We start from the raw sequence: 19,711 nt of genomic DNA on the forward strand, positions 1-19,711 counted from the left end.
GTGAGAATAGGAGTGTCTGATTGGTGGGAGGAGCAATCACTCCCTGCCTCCCACCTACGTGGGCCAGAGCTGCTGCCCCTGCTTTCCATTCCCACAGTGCTTTATCTGTGTGCACAGAGAGCTGGGGAGCAGTGGGGTTCAGGGTGGGCCCGTGCCTGTGTGCTGCAGAGCTGGTGGGTCACAGTCACAGCTCTGCCTCAGTCTCCCCAGGTGTTGGTAGTGTTTAGAATCATCCTAGCACTGTGGGGTGGGTGAGGATTGATGCAGGAGAAAGTTGAGGTGGAGGCCTGGGCATGGAGTGGGGCTCGGGCTGCTGGTCCCCCAGGCCCTTGTTAGCCCTCGGGAGCCTGTGGGTGTATGTTCTTCAGTTGGAGGGACAGGGTTCAGGGCCGGCTGATGACCTCTGCTGATTTGGGGACCTCGTGTGAGTCCCCGTGCCTTTTGGTGCTGTGCCTGTTTCTTCTATAAGAAGGAGGTGATGATGCAGCCCACCCTCCTCCGCATGGGGGACGGGGGACGAGCAGGCCAGCTAGCCCCGCGGCACCAGGAGTGGAGAGGGCCCTGGCCCGCCCAAGCTGGGGAGGCATCGGCATCTCTGCTGCCCCCCTGTGGCATCATATCGACCTGCCTGTCGCCCTCACCTGGTGTTAACCTCCCAGAGGATGGGGATGGATTCTGATCACCTCCTGGCTTCCAAGTGCCTGCCACAGGGCCCGGGACCCCTGATGCCTCAGTGGACGCTGGGCAGGCCTGGGGAGCCTTGCTGTTCACTCGCTGCTGCCACACGTGGCACTCTGCTGCCCTGCAGCTGTCCCTCCAGTTCCTCAGGGGCCCGGGTGCTGCCTGTCTTCCAGTGTCTGCACCAGCCGCTTTGCAACCCTTTCCACCCTCTCTTCCTCAATTCCTAAAACACTGTCTGTCCTTCTAGGTTCAGCTTCTGAGGCGACTTTCTTCAGGAGGCTTCCAGAGACCGTCTAGGTTACTCATGCCTCTTTGTGGTCCTGCCACCCGCAGTTACCGTCCCAGGGCAGCTGTCCAGCTGCTGCCCGCAATTCCCATCCTAGGGCAGCTGTCCAGCTGGAGGTGGCTAGTGCTGCTTCTCCCTGCCTTTTGTCTGAGTTCCCACCATGGCATGAGTCCATGAGGGCAGGATCTGGTCTAGTTGTTTCCTGCCATCTCCCCAGGGCCCAGAACAGTGCCAGGTACATAGCAGATGCTCAGTAAATATTTCGTGAATGGAAGAAAGGAACCGACCCTTTTGTGGTGCATTAACCTCTCACACATCAGGGGGCTGGCTGGTCCACAGAGATGATGCCCAAGGGATTAGAACTCCCTACCTCGGTGAGAACGCAACAACCCCTCTAAGAACTGCTGAGCCTCCTCCCAACCCCGGGCCTGCCCTCGGCCTTCTGATTGGCAGTGGTCAGTAGCAATTTCTGTTTCCTGCAGGGGTCTTTCCTTCCTCCACAAGCGGATATGCTTCCTTTCAGTCTCCACTTCAGACTTTGCTCCTGGCTCGAGTTAAAGTCCCGACCCGCCATCACCACTGTCTGGCTGTTCCCCCTGACAATCTGATAACAAGATCATCAGCTTGATCCTTGTCACTTAAAGCCATCTCCTCTTGCCCTTTTCTGTTTGCTGAAAGTCATTAGGGGGTTTCTCTGCAGGTCACTACTGCCCTTCTGCCCTGACGGCAGGTACAAAACTTTGGAATCTTGCTCAGGGCCAGCCCAGGGGCTTCCGCTCCAGGGAGTCCAGCAAACCACCAGGCTGTCCCCGCAGCCCTCCCTCCTGCCGGGTCCACGGTGCTTCCGGTGAGCCTCAGCTTGGATCCTCGACATCTGAGGCAGGCCCCACTTGGGGAGCTGCACAATTTGAGCTTTGTCACGTTTATGAAGGTAAATTAAAATATTATCACTAGAGACCTTCAATCATTCAGAAAAGCCTGGGACTTCTAATGAGCAAGTGGTATGATTAAAAGTTGGAAAGACCAAATGCCTTTTCTTTTTGGATTAGGAGCCTTGCTGTGGATGGGGAGGCACATGCGGCTCTTGAAGCCAAAAGCTTGGACTGGGGTTCAGCTGGTGCCATATCCCTCTCACGGAAGGTACCAGGTATTGAAGTCCTACTATGTGCTGGACGTTTGGCCTTTCTTCTCTCATGAATCCTGACGAAAAGCCAGGCCATGGGGCGGCCTGCCCTGCTGGCCGCACGTTGGCATCACGTGGGAGTTTAGAGAAGATGGAATAATGGAGCTGTACCTGCATCGAGCCCAAGGCAGAAGCAGACCCAGGAAGCAGGATTTTCCCAACTCTCACACAATTCTGATGAGCAGCCTGGGCCTGGAGCCACTGGGTTAGCACAGCGCTTCTCAAACGTGGGGGTGTGCTGGAAGCAAAGGAGGGCATATTAAAACAGATCCCTGGGCCTGTGCCAGAGTTCCTGGTCTGGGCGGGGCCCAGGAATCAGCATTTCAAGTCAGTTCTCATTAACGCACATGGTGCTGGTCCCGTTTCTCAGGTAGGCAGTTTGAGAAACGGAGAGGTAAGGGCGAAGGTGAGGTGTCTCACCGCCAGCACATGGGAGAGTGGGGCTCGGAATCCTCGAGGTAAATTTTTCAATCCCTTTGTGCCTTTGCCTTCTCCATCTTCAGCGTGGGGAAAACAATACCTTCTCTATACAGATGTTGTGAAGTTCAGTGAGCTCTTCCAGCCAGACAACGCCTTGTCCACGGTACACGTTCAGGGCATTCATGGTCATTACTGTCTCTGTTATCTGGCAGGATAGTCGAAGGGTGTCCCCTGGGCATTCTTCCTCCAGCCCCAGACAGCTCCAGGCATGTCTCTGGGATACCTGTTTCCCTAATGTCACTCTCTGTTCACCTGTGTGCCCTCATCAGGCTGTGAGGTCCCTAAGAGCAGGCACCAGGTATGATTCAGGCTGGAGCCCAGTGCCCAGCCTGGAGCTGGGAGAAGGGAAGGTGACGAGTGAGCAAGGCTGGGCGTGCGGAGGGTCCTAGCGTTGTGGGCAGTAGTTAGTTTCTTAGCCCTGGACAGTATCTACTGTTGACCTGATGGACCTGAAGGTCAGATGCGGAGCCCAACTATCTGCACGTGGCCCAATCGGTCTTGTGGCGCCTGTGGTGGCCTCACCAACAGCGCCTCCATCAGCCTCTCATGCCCCCATGTCTTCTGAGCCTTTGGTTTCCTCAGTGGGCACTGCTGACACCAACTCTGTGGCTTCTGAAGACATCCTGTGCCCTCTTCTTCCATCAGGGCATGGCATGAGGGGCCAATCAGTTCTCCTTTGCTGTCTACACACTCCTATGTCTTTCCCTGGCACCGGAGCCGGAGTCCCTGATACGGGTTACTGAGATCCAGCTCGGCCGTAGAGACCTCCCCACCCCCCTCGTGTTGCTGAAGGAACTGAGAGACAGACACCCAGAGAGAACAGCAAAGTGGGTCTATCCTGGGGGCCGTTAGCCCTCTGAGCTGAGAGCCTCTGGGCCTGGCAGCATTCTGGGCTGAGGGCCCCAGTAGACGCTGACCCACGCGTTTATTCTCTCTGAACAGGTGGTCATTATTAACACAAAGGTGTTCGGTTTTTTTTCTCATAACACAAAACACACCAGGTAGGCAGCTGGTGCCCACTTATCACTGATCACAAACAACCTAAAAAGTACTCTCCACAAGGGAGCCACGGGGGCAGGGGCAGGTAGCTTAAAGAATCGTTTTAACAGGTGTGTGATATTTACACATTGTCCTGCCGCTATGGAATGCTCCAGGTATTTTTCTCCTTGTGGGGGTGGCTAGGCTTTCCTTGCCATCGTTCTTCCTGGCACACTCAGCATTTCTCAATATTCACACACCTAACACTTCTCAACGGTGGGTCACTAAGTGGGGTGAGTGCAAGGCAGGTGGGAGGTGCCTGGGAGTGGCGGATGAGTCCCTGCAGGTTTCCCTCCATTCTCTCCTCTGTCGTCTGCCAGCTCCCAGCCACCACGGCCTTTCTCTGGACCTGGGAGGAGTAGCCTCCTAAGTGGCTTCCTGAGCCCATCCTCACCGTGCCCAGAATTTTGGCCGTAAACATGCCAATAATCTCACTCCACTTCTTAAAGCACCCCAGTGACTTTCCGTCCTACTGTGAATACAAATCAAGTGTGGCGCCTGCTCCTCCCTGAACATCCAACTCCTGCATCGGGGTCGCCATCCCGGCTCTTCCCACGATGCCCGGGTGGGTCCCTGGTCCTCAGCTCAATGTCACCTCTGAGGGGAGCAGGGCTTCCCAGACCCCTGAGCACCCTTCCCTCTTCTCAGATGGCCACACGGTTCTCTCCTGGGCACTTAGTGCTAGCTGAAGTTAGTTCCCCCCCCAGGACAGAGGCTCCTTGTGAGCGGGGGAACCTTGCCCGTCTCCCTCGTGGCTGTGGGGACTGAGTGGTCTAGGAGTGTTACAGTGGTTCTGAGCTGGGACCCACAGAACGGAAGACTCTGCCTTGCTTTTCCCAATGTCTTGGAGCCTTGTTAGGGCAAAGGCAGTGATTGTTCTGGGAAGATCAGTAACTAGGTGTCATGCCAACTGCATTCCAGCTCGGGACCTCCCTAATCTGTGGGGGACTTAACGTGACTGACCAAATCACTCAGTGACTGAGCCTCCTCTTGAGCTGGAGGGGTTTGGTGGTGAGCTCATCTTGTGCCCTGCCTGGCTAGGCAGCCCGAGTCTGAGCCCCACAGATGTACAGTGCCCGAGGTCCCAGAACACACGGATGACAAACGCACAGATGACAAGCATGGTGGTGTAGAGTGTACCTTGGGGCTGGAACACCTGGGTTGGAGTCTGGCCTCTGACACACACTGACCAGGTGACCTTGTCAAGGAACGTCTTTGAGTCTGTTTCCTCCTCTGTAAAATGAGGACAGTGACACCTGTCCAGGCTGGTCGTGAGACTGAGATATGATGACCTACAACAGAAGCCCCCAGAGCACGGTCCTCATTGTCCTCTCAAGCCCTGGGCAAAATGGCAGCAACTGGTAAGCACTCCATAATGAACACAGTCAAGTTTATTTTCCCTCCCCACTTTTCTTTCATTATACTTTAAGTTCTGGGGTACATGTGCAGATCTTGCAGGATTGTTACATAGGTATACACATGCCACGGTGGTTTGCTGCCTCCATCCCCCTGCCACCTACACTAGGTATTTCTTCCAATGTTATCCCTCCCCTAGCCCCCGACCCCCACCAGACCCCAGTGTGTGATGCTCCCCTCCCTGTGTCCATGTGTTCTCATTGTTCAACACCCACTTATGAGTGAGAACATGCGGTGTTTGCTTTTCTGTTCTTGTGTCAGTTTTCTGAGAATGACGGTTTCAGATTCATCCATGTCCCTGCAAATGACATGAAAACATCCTTTTTTATGGCTGCATAGTATTCCATGGTGTATATGTGCCACATGTTCTTTATCCAGTCTGTCATTGATGGGCATTTGGGTTGGTTCCAGGTCTTTGCTATTATAAACAGTGCTGCAGGTGTCTTTATAACAATGATTTATAATCCTTTTGTTATACTGTCTTTCTCTCTCTCTTTCTTTCTCTCTCTCTCTCTCCCCCCTCCCCTCCCTCCCTCCCTCCCTCCCTTCCTTCTTTCCTTTCCCTCCCTCCCTCCCTCCCTCCCTCCCTCCCTCCCTCCCTTCCTTCCTTCCTTCCTTCCTTCCTTCTTCCTCCCTCCCTCCCTTCCTCCTTTCTTTTTTTGAGATAGGGTCTTGCTCTGTCGTTCAGGCTGGAGTGCAGTGGTGCGATCTTGGCTCACTGCAGCCTTGACCTCCTGGGCTCAAGTGGTCCTCTGACCTCAGCTTCCCAAATAGTTGGGACCACAGGTGTGTGCTTCCACACCCAGCTAATATTTTAACATATTTTTGTAGAGATGGGGTCTCACCATGTTGCCCAGGCTGGTCTAACTTCTGGCTTCAAGCATTCCTCCCACCTTGGCCTCCCACTGTGTTAGGACTACAAATGTGAGAACCGCAGCTGGCTGAGTTTCTTGAGGATGATGCTTGGAGGCCTTCGTTATATAAAACAAAACCAGGACAGTTAACACTGAGAGAGGCCCCGGAGATTGTGCAGCCTCTTCCTTTGCAGTTGGCAAAATGGAGGCTCGGGCATTTGGGGAAGGCCCATGGAGGATCCTGTCTGAGCTGGGGTGGAACCATCTCTTCTCTGACTCCACGTGCAGTGCTCCCCTGCCAGCCACAGTCTGCATGCCTCTCTTGGTCCCCCACTTTTCCTCTTCTCCCCTCCACTGACCCCGCTCTGTTCTTCTCTGCTTCCTGTGTGAGACTAGATGTTCTCACAGCTGCAGAGGCCTCCCTTTCCTCTTCCCATTGGGTTTGAACCTGACAGGTTTGGGATTTACATGGGGGTTGGGGTGAGAGGGGAGGGCACGTTCTGAGTTGGGGGCCTCAGACATCTGGGCAGACCTCCCCCTCCCCAACTCCCAGTGCTGAGCACAGCATGAATGCAGGTAGCCTGTGCCCAGTGATTTGGCATTTCCTGGGGAGGGCGCTGGGTGCTCCAATTCTCTGGGGGCCAGAGGGAACCCCCCAATTCTCCATCTTTCCCAGATGTTTGAGGCCTTACTCCTCTGCCCCAGTAGACTCTCTGGAGCCAAGAGACCCAGCTGGGAGGTGGGGTGTGACAGGGACCCTGGCCCAAGGGCTCCCATCTGGTGCAGGGCCTCTGAGGGAAAGTGGGGAGCAGGATGGCCCTGGCCTGGCAGAGGCTCTGACCCTGGTCTTGCCTCCAGAAGTGCCTGCCTTGTCTGTTCCCAGAGGCCAGTCTGACACTCAGGGTGTGTGCTCTGTGAAGTCATTTTTATCACTACTGAACTAAAGTGGCCATGGGCTCTTGAGTGGGGACTTTCTGTGCTCCGAGCCTCAGTTTCCACATTCCTCACTGTGCTTGCCAGGTGTCTAGGACCTCACCCTCTGCCTCCTTCCAGGCCTCCCCGCACAGGGGGTTGTCCTGTTCAGGGTAGCTCCCTCTTGGTCTCTGGGTTGGGAGATGAAGCCACCACAAGTTGATATCTGAGCCAGAGGCCTGGCTGCCCTTGGGGCAGTCCCGCAGAGGACACCTTAGGGCCTCTGCACTGCCCCGTCCCCCCAGCAGTCTCCCCAGGGACCTTCCTGACCCTCAGTCCCCTCCACTGCCACCTCTTCAGAGGCCCTGGAGGAGAACCCTTTATAATCCTCACGGGGAACCCTGGTTCTAGCTCTGGGGGTTCTTTTGCCTGTGAATGTCCGCTTGGGTTGGTCTGTCTCTCTCAGACTGTCAGCTCCTGGACGGGGGGTGGGGGGGAGGCTGGTTGTTCCCAGCGGGAGCCCAGAGCCCCAGAACCCTGGCTGGACCACAGCAGGCGCTCAGTAAATACGCGGAGAGGAGGGAGGACGGGAAGAGGTGGAGAGCGGGGAAGGAGGACGGGAGGAAGCGCCACGCTGGGAAAGGGATCTTGTCCTGGAGTGGGGGCCGCGCTCCAGGACCCCGGGCTCCCCACGAGCGAGCGTCTGGGCTGCGGGCCGGCCGGCAGGTGGCGGTGCGCGCTCGGCGTCGCGGGTGGCGCCGGGGCCGCCGAGTCCCCTCCTCCCGCCGCTCCCTCCCCTCGCCGGCTCCTTTCTCTGCGCTCTCGATCGCGCTCCTCAGCGCCCTCCCGCTCTCCCGGCCGCGGTCCCCTCGCCTGCGCCGCCCCGCCGCCGGCTCCGCCGCCGCCCCTGGCGACCATGGCGCACCGGGGGCCCCCGCGTACCCCGAAGGGCCCCGGCCCCGCCGCCCGAGCCCCTAGCCCCGGGGCCCCTCCGCCGCCGCGCTCGCGGCCGCTGCTGCTGCTGCTGCTGCTGCTGCTGGGCGCCTGCGGGGCGGCGGGGCGCTCCCCCGAGCCCGGGCGCCTGGGTCCCCGCGCGCAGCTGACTCGGGTGCCACGGAGCCCTCCCGCGGGGCGCGCGGAGGCCGGTGGCGGCGAGGACCGGCGGGCGCGCGGCACGGAGCCCCGCGTCCCGGGTCCGAGTCCAGGTCCCGCTCCGAGTCCCGGCGAGGACGGCGCCCCCGCCGCGGGCAACCGGCGCTGGGAGCGGGCGGCGCCGCTGGCCGGAGCGGCTTCGCGGGCGCAGGTCTCGCTCATCAGCACCTCGTTCGTGCTCAAGGGGGACGCGACGCACAACCAGGCGATGGTGCACTGGACGGGCGAGAACAGCAGCGTAAGTGACCTCCGCGCGCTTGCCGCGGCCCCTGCCCGGGACCCCGCGGGACACTCCGGCGGGACCGCAGCGGCCCCCACCCGCGACCACCCCGCGGTCATCCGGGGCGTTCGTGGCTACTTGGGCACTTGGGTCACCTCGGCGGCGCCCCTACTGGCCTCAGGTCACCGGTTATTTGGGGAGAGGTCCTCGGATTCGTGCTCCTGTCTTACCGCAGGCGACATTCCCACAGATTTCGGGATCCTGGGCCACCACGGGGACTCCCTCCTGGCCTCCAGGTCCTGGGTTACCGAGGAGGTCCCCAGAGACTTCGGGAGCCTGCAAATCCTCGAGGGTTACCCCAGCTCTGTGTTAGATCCAGCACCCCCCAGGCTCTACCGGCTGAGCGTCACCTTCTGGGATTCTGGGCTCCGGGATCCTCCCCTCCCTGGTCTACCCGGGACTCCGCGGTGGCATCTCCGCAGGCTCCGGGACTTCCCCCAGTCAGCTTGAATCCTATTCTGGGACTCTGGGCTTTCTGGGTTTCCCTTCCTCCTGGGGTCCCCTAGTGTGACCCATTGTTGCCTTGAGCTCCTGCTGCAGGTCGCCCTGCCTGGATGCACCGGGACCCGCGTACCCCACGGGCCATCCCCACACTGTGCTGACCCGTGTGGCGCTGGCACTGCAAACTCCCCACCCTCCCCCCACCTTCCCGGCCACTCTGGCTTTGCTCCAGCTGGAAGTTTGCCACCTCTGCTGGGGACCTCCTGCTCCTCCACCCACAGCCTGGAGCGCCTACCCTTCCCGGATCCTGCCCCCTCTGGCCTTTGGGGGTGACTGCAGGAGGCACAGGACCCTTCAGATTCTTCCCCTGCGGGCTGCCTCAGCCTCACTTCCCCACCCCAGGAAAAGGGCTGAGGGTCACTCTGAGGTCACCCTGGGCATCTCGGGGTGGGTCTCTAGTTTTGCAGCTTCCAGAGAAGGATTGGGGTAGGGAGGGGGCAGCCATGAATTCCCAGGGAGGACACATTTGTATGGGGAGTGGAGCTGGGAGGCTTCCCTCATTCTTGTGCCTTGCTGTCTCTTCAGGTCCCCTAGGAACCCCCACCTCTTCTCACTTTACAAAGTCCCGAGGCGGGAGCGCTGGGCCAGTGTTCCTCTATGCATAGGTGGTTGCCTGGGCGGTGGGGAGCACTGGTCTCCGCAGCTAGGAAAGGGCATAATTTTGGCAGTCACTGGTGCTCATCTCTGTCCAGCCTTGTGGGGCTACTCGCAGGTGGCTGTGATTTGCGCTGGAGGAGGGATGAGGTGGGCAGATGAATATGTTGGGGCAGGGGCAGCACTGATTGGATTTGGTCCGCCTAGAGCCCAGCTCCCCAACCAGCTGGTGGCTATCAGGGTGCAGGTACCAAGTGTCTGGTCCTGGGTCATTCCTGGCATCTCCAGCCAGACTAGCAGCCCTCCGAGGGCAGAGCTGGCTCCCTGAGTGCAGCGGGCCAGCAGGGGGCAGTCAGGGTGCCGAGTGGGCTGACTTACGGAAGGTGGCAGGTGCCCCCTCCCTAGAAGAGCCCTGGAGGGTGCCCTCTCCATCTGCACTTTGAGAGAGGGGTCAGATGCCAGGTGTACTTGTGAACAAATGGGGTTGGCTGTATCATAAGCTATAATTCAGGTGGAAAGGTAACCCAGAAACTAAGAGCTCAAAGGACCAAATAAACACGAAAAGCAAATCCTGCAGGGCTGGAACTCTCTAACCCCACCCCGTCTGCCTAGGCGGTTGATCCTGCAGCTTGCTCCTGCCCCTTCGTCATTTAGCTTTCTGGGGAGGGGGTGGAGGAGCCCCATGGCAGGGGGCAGGCTAGCTGTCTTCCACATAGGCTGGCAACCAGCCTGTCCCCATCCTGACCTCACAGTCTGGGTATAGGGGAGCTTCCTGGGAGAGAGTTGAGGAGGGAGCTTGGGCCAGCAGGGATGGGCACTAGGGTGGGGGCTGTCAGAGGAGCCCATGCACGTGGCTTTGCTCCTTGAGGGCAGCAGCTGGGTTGGGTGACTCCTCTGTGACTGGGTGGGCTTGCACCCTCACTGCGGGCAGGGGACAGAAAGTCCAAGGAACCAGAGAGAAGCTTTAAGGGATGCATGTCCTCCGGCCAGCGTGAGGCCTGGGGCAGGGGTGGGGTGTGGCACAGCGGGCATAGCCTGACACTTAGCAAACACTCAGGAAGCAGAAGCCAGCACGCCCCCATTGTGAGTAGTGAGTGTGGGCGTCTGTGGGGTCAGACGCTGGACTAGGCATTGGGCTTCACCACCTTCCACTGCTGCCTCCCACACACCCATTCTCCGGACTGGGCAGTCGGGGAACACTTGATCATCCTGTACCTCGGGGAGCAGCTGAGGCTGTAGGAGTTTCGTCTCTCCTGAGAAAACTCAGAAGAGGCGAGAAGGCTGTTACCTCGAGCTGACTAAGTAAAACTGCTCTAAAAGAAAAAAATCCTTTCCCCAGTACTTGTTGCGGACGTAATATTGTCTTCTCAGCACACGACGTGTCTTAGACATGTGCTCTGCTCCCTCTAGTCCCACCTTGCAAGCACAGGACTAAGACTTTAGCCAGGATTCGGCAGTGGGTTTCACGTCTGCCTGAAAGCTACGGACACTCACAGGGCTGGCGTGCTGAGCAGCCTTCCTCGAGTTGTATGTCCTTACTTGCTCACCGCCCTCTGCAGATGTCAACATGAACGGAGTGTTTACCATATCAGGTGTTCTTCAAAATTAACAGGAGCATTTGATGAGGGGGATGGACTTTAAAACAGGGCATTTGAGAGCATCCCACAGGAAGGAGTCCCAGGATTTCAGCCCCCGTCGCTGCAGCTCCGTGAATTTTACACAAGTTTCCTTCCAGTGGCTTGGTTCTGCCTGCTCCCATGGAGACAGAGAAGGGGACTTGCTTGGAAGTTCAAACACTGCCTCCCCGTCTGACGTTTAGCTGCAGGAAAAAATCGTTCTGTGCGAACTTAATGTTTCCTTGAAACCAAGAGGTATTGCGTTTTTACGGATGCAGAGTGGGCTGCGCGCACACGGCTTGGGTTTTGTGTCTCTGCAGCTGCCCTTGGAGGCGGCGGTGCTATTTGAGGTGGACGAATATTCCAGAGTGTGGCTCTCGGCCTCTGGGGTTGCGTTTTCATGTTGTCCCTATGGGGAATGTGCCGTGCCCCGTCCTGTTCTTAATGTTTCTGGGAAATCGTGGGCTTACTGTGCTTATTTTAAACACAGCTCACCTGGGCTCCTTCCCACAAGGCACTTGATCCTCAACTTTGAAGCCGAATGTAGCCTTTGCCTTGAACGTGAGCTTCCTGCAGCCAGGTCCACTTTGTTCGCCTCTGTCATTGGTCCCCAAGAAGATCACCCACCCCTCCCCTTCCCTCTCCCAACGCTTCCCCTCCCCTCTCCTCCCCCTCCCCCTGCCCCTCCTCCTCCCTCCCTCTCCTCCCCTCCTTCTCACCTCCATCCTCCTCCCCTCCCCCTCCCCTCCCTCTGCCCATTTTTCAAATCTGCTCTGTGCAGCGCGTACATGGTTGGTGGTATCCAAGGGATCATGCAGAGGTGATTCTGAGCAGAATACCCACGCCTCTGTTCTGCAGTCTGGATGAATCTGATATTTGTGTATGTTTTATACCCAGGGAACTAGAGCTGCACATCAGCAGAGCTTGTGAAACTTGTTCCTCTGAGTTAAGAGGTCAAGAGCCAATGGTCGGTGGCAGCTTCTTCTACTGTAGCTCCCAAGGCCTCTCTCAAGTGGCGTGAGAATTCCATCATGACATCTGCCAGGTGCCGACATCCTTGAGGGCAGGTGAATGTGCTTTCTAGGGGTGCCCGGGCAAAGTGCCGCAGACTGTGTGGCTGGAACACAGATGTGTTCTCTCTCAGTCCTGGAGGCTGGAAGTCGGAGATGAAGGCATTGTCCAGGTTGGTTCCTTCTGAGGCCTCTCTCCTGGGCTTGCAGATGCCACCTGCTCCCGTGTCTCCACGAGGTCTTCCCTCTGTGTGTGTCTGTGTCCTCGTTGCCTATTTTGTAAGGACACCGGTCGTATTGGATCAGGGCTGATTCTAACCACCTCATTTTAACCTAGTTACCTCTTAAAGACCCTGCTTCCAAATGCAGTCATATTCTGAAGTGCAAGGGATTAGGACTTCAACATGTGGATTTTGGTGGGTGGGGACACAGTTGAGACCCTGATAGCAGGGAAGGGGTCTCAGCTTCCTTTGTATCCCCTGAGTTTAGTAGTGGAGCTCAGAGTAGTCTAGTGGGAGGCAAGAGATGGACATAAACAGCTAGGCTATAAGGGGCTGAGTGTCACCCTCCCCTGATAATGCTGATGGGGAAATCAGGGAAGTCTGCTCGGAAGAGGTGGCATCAAGGCTGCCCTAAAGAATGAGTAGGTGGAGTACATAGCAGATGGAGAACATTCCAGAAAACAACATTCTAGCTTGAGCGAGGTCTGGGCAGTAGGAATCGGAAGGTACGCTTGTGTCACATAAAGTGAAAGTGAATGCATTGGGCAAGGAGACACGAGTTTGTAAAAAAGTCAGCTCCGGATGGACCCCAGATGCAAGGCTGAAGAGTCCGTGCGGCAGGGAGGGGTGGTGGACACTGGAGTCAGTGGAGATTCGGAGGCAGCCTGCCCGGGTCTGTATCCTGGCCCTGCCCCTCTCTGGCTCTGGCATCCAGGGCAAATGGACTACATTCTCTGAACCTCAGTGACCATGTCTTGAAAAGGTGAGAAGTGAAGGCTCGTAGGTTTGTGGTGCAGGTGAAGTGAGATCTTCCTGGTACAGTGCTCGGATCAGAGCCGGGCCCACAGCGGGAGCTCATCGAATGATATCACGAAACAGCCCTAGAGGCAGTGGGGGGATGGGGCTGCTGAGGGCCGCAGGGTGAGGCATCTGGACAGAGGCTCAGGGGGAAGCTGCTGCCAGTGGGAGGCTTGGGCAAGACCGTGGAGGGGCTGAGGGAAGAGGAGAGTGGGTCGGAGAGAGGCGGGTGGCTGGACGCACAGGACGTGGCTGCCCCAGCTCTGCACGCCTCTCTCTGTCCTGAGTGGTATCTAGGCTACCACGGTGCGGGCCTCCCAGGGTTTGGGGTGGGGGCTGGGTTGGAGCCCGAGATGTGGCCCCTGGTGGCTGAGCTGTGGCTGATCAGCCTGCGGGTGCTGGGCCTCTGTCTCTGTCGTGACAGCTCATCATCAAGGGTGTCCAGCGGCCACCTGGAGAGAGACAGAAGCAGGCAGAGGTCAAGGGACGTGGTGACCAGGGCCGAGTGCTTGTCACACTTGCTGTCAGGTGCTGGCTGCTGGCGGTACAAACCTGTCTGGGACCCTGGGCCTGGCGGCTGGATGAAGAATGATGAGGGAGCCAGGACTCTGTGTGGAGAGAGGCGGCAGCATGTGGGGACATGTGCAGGGCGTGCCCAGTCTAGGGAAGTCTTGGCGTGCAAACCGCAGGCTCGCGAGGTGACCCAGGTCTTCTGCCCTCACCCTGGTCACGTGCCATTCAGAGCATGGGTTGAGAGCCCCCAGCAAGAAGGGGAGGGTGTTGTGCCCAGAAACCTCCACGTGGCCTCACATTTGCCTCCAGATCAGTCGCAGACCTCGTTTCATGGGTGCTTACCCTGGGTGCTTACCCACAGGCTCTGCTGGGTGCACTGGGCAGAAGTCCCCGTCCTGATTCTCCTCTGGGCTGGGAGGATGGGGGCTGTGCTCTCTCTCAACTCGGGCCCTAGTTGGGTCATCGTGTTTTAGGTGTCAGCCCAGGGTGCGGAGGAAGGGCCTGGAGTCAGCGGGATGGCTCCTCCTCTTGAAATGCCTGTGGTCCAAAGTGGGGTGAAGGCAGAGAGCCCCAGGGATGCAATTGACGAGGAGTGAGGTGGGGCTGGTGTTGAGGCACAGATGCAGGGAGGACAAGGCGGGGCAGGGGAGGCTCGGCTCACCTGGGGAGGGACCACCTGGGCCACAGGGGAAGGAGGATAAGGACGACTGGCAAGGCTGGGAGGCGGGGCTGAGGGGAGCAGCAGAGATCTCTGGGGTGTAGAGGGCGGGTGGGGCTGGTGGGGGCTGCCTGTGGCTGTTGCCTGTGCTGGGAAGCCGGGGGTCTCTGAGGGGGCTCCTGCCATGCTGTCTCCTGGCTGGGGTCCTAGGGAGGCTGCTGCTCTGGGCGGGCCTGCACAGACCCACTCCCTGGCTTTTGGGGTGGGGAGCTGCTTTGGTGTGTGTTCTCATCCAAGTCCAACAGGTGAGACCTTGACTGTAGCTCCCCCTATATTCTGCCCTCTCTGTGCACCTCCTCAAGTACTGCTCTGTTCCTGTCACTTCTGAGGACCCTGAGAACCTCCCAAACCCACTGCCCCTCTCCCTGAAATCAGTTCACCTGACCTAAGGTGCCCTGTCCTGTTGGGTCCTCGCCTGAGGGGCTGACACTCCCGGGGACTGTGAGTAGGAGGGGTTATGGGATGGAAGCCAGCTTTGGGCTGGAAGCGCACCCCTCTGGTGGGGAAGTGCAGAGCTGGGGGTGAGGTTGCGCTGTCTTCAGCTGCCCCAAGTGCATGCTGCTCTGGAGGCCCGGTCCCCACTTGCTGGAAGTGCTGAAAAGAAGGCTCAATGTCCATGCAGCAGGGACTTCCAGCTTGGGGTGGGAAGCGGGACCACCAGGCGCTGCCTGAGGGGTCCAGAGTTGTGGTTGTGAGCCCAGACCCCCGCTGGAGCCAGGGCTGCGCTCCATGCTGCTCCTCATGGCCTCTGGCTCTGATCCCTGGGCCCCTCCCCTGCCCTCCAAAACACTGGTGCTGCCTTCCCTCTCCTCCCTGGGGAACCCTAGGTCTTCCACCTGCAGCACTCAGCTGGGTGCTCACCCCTCCCTTCCCATCATGCTGGCCACCCATGTACCCACGCTTCCCCAGGCCTGTTTCCCCATCTGTAGAATGAGTGCCAGGACCAGACCATCTCCAAGGTCATCACCAATCCTGACATTGCTTGTGTTTAGTACACATTTGCTAATTTGTATTTTATTTATATGAATGGAGACTGAATGACGTAGAAGAGACTTTGGAATTCCCAGCCTAAGAACTTCACTGCAGCCCTCTTTTTTTTTCTTCAAGAGATGGGGTCTCACTATGTTGCCCAGGCTGGAGTGCAATGGCTATTCACAAGTGCAATCCCACTTGTGAATCAGCACGGGAGTTTTGACCTGCTCCATTTCTGACCTGGGCAGGTTCACCCCTCCTTAGGCAACCTGGTGGTTTCTGGCTCCCGGGAGGTCACCACATTGATGCTGAACTTAGTGCGGACACCCGATCGGCATAGCACACTACAGTCCAGAACTCCTGGACTCAAGTGATCCTCCAGCCTCAGGCTCCGAGTAATCTGGACTAAGGAGGCAGATTTCCATGGGAGCTGAGCTTCAAGCATAGCTGATCTTACCCGTGCCTGCTGTTCACTCTTAGATGAGGACTGAACCTCTCGGAGCCTTTTTCCTTGTCTGTCAAACAAGGATTGTGGTTTCTGCGTCAGGCCAGTGCTGGGGCCGCAGGCTCCATGGATGGGGGGCCTGGCCAGCTGACCCACCAATGTCCTCCTTCGTCTTGTTTCCTAAGAGTGTTGACCTTATTTGCGTCTTCACTGTCTTCTTGAAAGTAGCTCAAGGCCTGGCCCATGGTAGCTGCTGGGCTCAGCTATTTACCGAGCTTCTCTGTGCGCCCAGCACTGTTAGGTGCTGAGAATATGGTGAGGGGCAAAGTGAAACTTGGCCCCTGCCCAGGTGAAAAGTTGGGACTGGACAGGAATTCATCCCAGCGAGTTCTAGGTGCTGCGTGAATCTGTGCTGGGGAAGTCTGGGAACATTTCCTGGAGGAGGCGAAGACGGAGCTGCCCTGAAGGATGAGCAGAGTCCGGGCTGAGGAGGAGGCTGGGATGGTAAGAATGTTAAGGCTGAAGGTGAGGCCTGGGGGCCTGAGCAGCCTGGAGCGCTCCTGGGCAGAGCGGAGACTCCTTCGCTGATCGAGAAGCCTGGCTCGAAGGCGTAGACAGCCCTGCTAATGAAGCTGCTGCGCACATTTCACAAATCCACTTTTCCTTCAATGAAGGGCGATTGAATTTGTAGTTGCGTGAAGGTTCCTGAGAGTATTCTAAAGAGGTCGTAAATGAGCCTCATTCCTCGGCACGCCCCTCATATGAGAAGGCAGTCCAGCGCTTGTGTGGGTCTCTTGGCCGAGCTGTCACTTTATTTTACGGTGATTTTTCAGAGTCCGGCTAAGACTTGCTCAGATGATATAAGGGAGCGCAGGCTGGAGGGACGGGCAGATCCGCCGGGAATCAGCTGCACAGACTCCCTGTGCCTTTTCCGGCGCAGGAAGAAACTGATGGGAGCTTGTAAGTTGTCTTCTTCTTGGGGGCCGCCTTGTCTGTCTTTTTTCAGACTCCAAAGTCTGAGTTATTTATAGGTTCTCTCCAGAGAACTTTGTCCTTGCCCCTCCCAAGTCCCGGGTTCGGGTGTGTGCTCTGTGGATTTCAAAGCTACCGATGACCTGAGAAGCCTGCTGGGGCCACAGCTGCCGTTCCTGAATGACTTCCTCCCCTTTTGGAAGCCCGGGGAGCAGAGACCTCTGGCTCAGGCCCCTGGGAGGGCGAGGTCTCCATTGGTAGCATTGGAAGGGTGAAGGCACCTGTTCTGCACGGGTTCACATCCTGCTTTTTCTTGGAAAGCCCCGTTCTGGGTGTGAACGAAGTGCAGCCATGGGCCTTTCAGTCTAAGTGGACGGTGGGGATGGGAATGCCCTGTACCGGTCTCTCCATCCCTGGCAGGTTCCCACGAGCGCAGACTATTCCTAATCTGCTCTGTGAGGTTGTGAAACACAGGCTCAGGAAACTTGCTCACAGCCCGCTGAGGGCAGCAGCAAAGCCTTTTCCGTTCAGCCTCATGACTCGGGAAGCTTCACAGGCTGCATGTGGTGCTCGCCACCTCTACTGCAGTGAAGCTCCGTTTGTTATTAAAACATGGAATAGGGATACTTGAGTGAGTGAGGACTCCCTCGGAAGACTGGAAGAAACTCCAATGTCCTTTCGAGGTGGAAACAGTTCTTTCTGATTTTGCCTTTCCGTAGCAGTCAGTTACTGTATTTGCACAGAAAATACAATCATTTAATTAGTTCCTTCTCACACCAGCTCGAAGATCTTAAAATAACAGCATTCTCCTCCCTTAGTAATTTTCTTGCAAAAGCAGATAATTTCCTGCAGTGTTGAGCTCGCCTTCCCTCATGCCGAGCACCTCGTGCACGGCGCCATTTCCCGATGCCCAGAGATAAACGAAGTTCAAATTAAAGAAAGAAAAGAGCCAGGCAGAGTGTGGCCGCTTCCATTCAGATCAATTTTAATTCAGAAAGAATTCTTTATGAGGCTTCCTCGCTGTGCATATTTCCGAAGCATCAGAAGTGGAGATAGCATCTCCCAGGCCTCAGCGGGGAGATCCGGCGGTTAGGATCACCTCGAAGCTTCTGCTTCTGATGTAATGTTACTTGATAATAATAATCCCTCACTATTTACATAGCACTCCTGATCAGTAATAATAAAGTTAATAATTACGGCCCCCATCGAGGTGCTGGATGCCGCGTCAGGGACATCACACCCACTGCCTCATTTGCTCCTGGAGAGAGACCTACTCAGGCGATACCATGATTATGTGCATTTTTCAGTGGTAGAACAATAAGGTTCGGCGTGGCGGGAGGACTTGCCCCCCGTCACGCAGCTAGCGAGGATCTGAGATGTGGTTTCGTTTGATTTCCTTCACTCTTGTCTGACTTCTTTTTAAAATTCTTTTTTCTTTATTACTATTTTTAAAATTGTGGTAAACATATGTAACATAAATTCGCCATTTTAATGCTTTTGAAGCGTATGGTCCTGGGGGCATGAAATGCATGCACACTGTCGTGCAGATGCCACCGTCATTCTCCTCCCCTACATTCCCACCTTCCCAAACTGAAACTCCGCCCTCTTAAAAACCAACCCGCCCCTCCCCCAGCCCCTGGCACTCACAGTCTGCTTTCTGTCTCTATGAATTTGCTCTCATAGAGGTGGAACTGTACACATTTGTCATTTTGCATCTGGTTTATTTCACTCAGCATCATGTCCTCAAGGTTTGCCCAGGCTGCAGCAGGTGTCAGAACTTCCTTCCTTTTTTATGGCTGAGTAATATTTCACGGTATGATAGAACACATCATTTCTTTATGCATCTGCGGATGGATCTGGGTTCTTTCCACCTTTTCGCTCGTGTGAATCAGGCTGCTGTGAACATGGGTATGCAGACGCCTTTTTGAGTCCCTGCTTTGAGTCCTTTTGGGTAAATGCCCGGAGGTGGGATTGCAATCATATGGTTGTTATCATAAGTAATGCTATGTGAATTTTTTTTTCTTCTTGAGACCTGGTTTGCTCCGTTGCCCAGGCTGGAGTGCAATGGTACGGTCCCAGCTCACTGTAGCCACAACCTCCCTGCTGAAGTGATTCTCTCACCTCCCAATATAGTCTCCCAAATAGCTGGGACTACAGGTGCATGCCATCACATCTGGCTAAGTTTTGTATTTTTTAGTAGAGATGGGGTTTTGCTGTATTGCCTGGGCTGGTCTTGAACTCCTGAGCTCAAGCGATCCACTCTCCTCAGCTTCTAAAAGTGTCGTGATTATAGGCGTGAGCCACCGTGCCTGGCTTATGTTTTTGACCAAGCCTGAGGTTTTCTCACTCTCGTGGCTGCCTTGTGTTTTTCTCACTTGCCGGTCAATAGCACAGCTGCACCCCAAGGAAATGCGCAGGAAGAGAAACATGCATGGCGTTCAGACGACCCCGGGCCTAGAAGGGACACAGCGGCAAGGCTGCGTCATGGGAGTCACTTTTCTCTGTTCTGTTCTTAAAACCTCTGAATTCTGCCACTTGTGACCCAACGAGGGGCTTTCTGAGCCCAGGAAATCCAGATCCGTCAGCCTTGGGAAGTCAGAAGCAGGCGGTACTGGTGCCGGGCCCAGGGTGGGAAAGGAAGCCATTCCGGGAGGCATCGCTCGGCGCTGCTGAGCTTGCTCAGGGTAACAGTTTGCGTTCCAAGTTCAAGCCCATTTCTCCTCCTCCTCCGCTTTTAGGCACTATTCCCAACTGACTACCTCATTGACCAGTTAAGTAATTCAATTTTCACTCTGTAAAAATAAAGCACTCAATAAAAACCCTATGTTTTTCTCAATTTATTCCCATCGATACCACTTAACTCCAGCCAAGTTTATTTTCTGATTTTTCATATGACCATCAAATAGGCCTTCTGGGCGTCCACTTTGTGTGCTGCCACACTATGACGTCAGGCAGCTGCTGTGTGCCTGGCTCTGGGTTAGGTTCCTTGGGTGGAACAAGGGACACACACCCAGGGGTTATCTGGCTTTGGGGACCCCAAACTGGCACAGGGGTTCTTAGTTCTCCCTG

At 56.4% G+C, this 19,711-nt stretch overlaps 1 protein-coding gene across 4 annotated transcripts in view; it reads left to right on the forward strand.

Moving 5' to 3' along the window:
• Positions 1 to 7,698: 7,698 nt before the first annotated feature.
• The window catches only part of SORCS2 (sortilin related VPS10 domain containing receptor 2), a 575,162-nt gene continuing 563,149 nt past the window's right edge, over positions 7,699 to 19,711 (forward strand). For all 4 annotated transcript variants that reach the window (XM_035294142.3, XM_035294144.3, XM_035294143.3 and 1 more), the window contains exon 1: positions 7,699 to 8,240. In XM_035294142.3, the coding sequence (XP_035150033.3) occupies positions 7,767 to 8,240 (474 nt within the window). In that variant the 5' untranslated portion in view covers positions 7,699 to 7,766. The remainder of the gene's footprint in view (positions 8,241 to 19,711) is intronic.

The sequence above is a fragment of the Callithrix jacchus genome, chromosome 3 (assembly GCF_049354715.1).
Source record: "Callithrix jacchus isolate 240 chromosome 3, calJac240_pri, whole genome shotgun sequence".
In the NCBI taxonomy this organism is placed as follows: domain Eukaryota; kingdom Metazoa; phylum Chordata; class Mammalia; order Primates; family Cebidae; genus Callithrix; species Callithrix jacchus.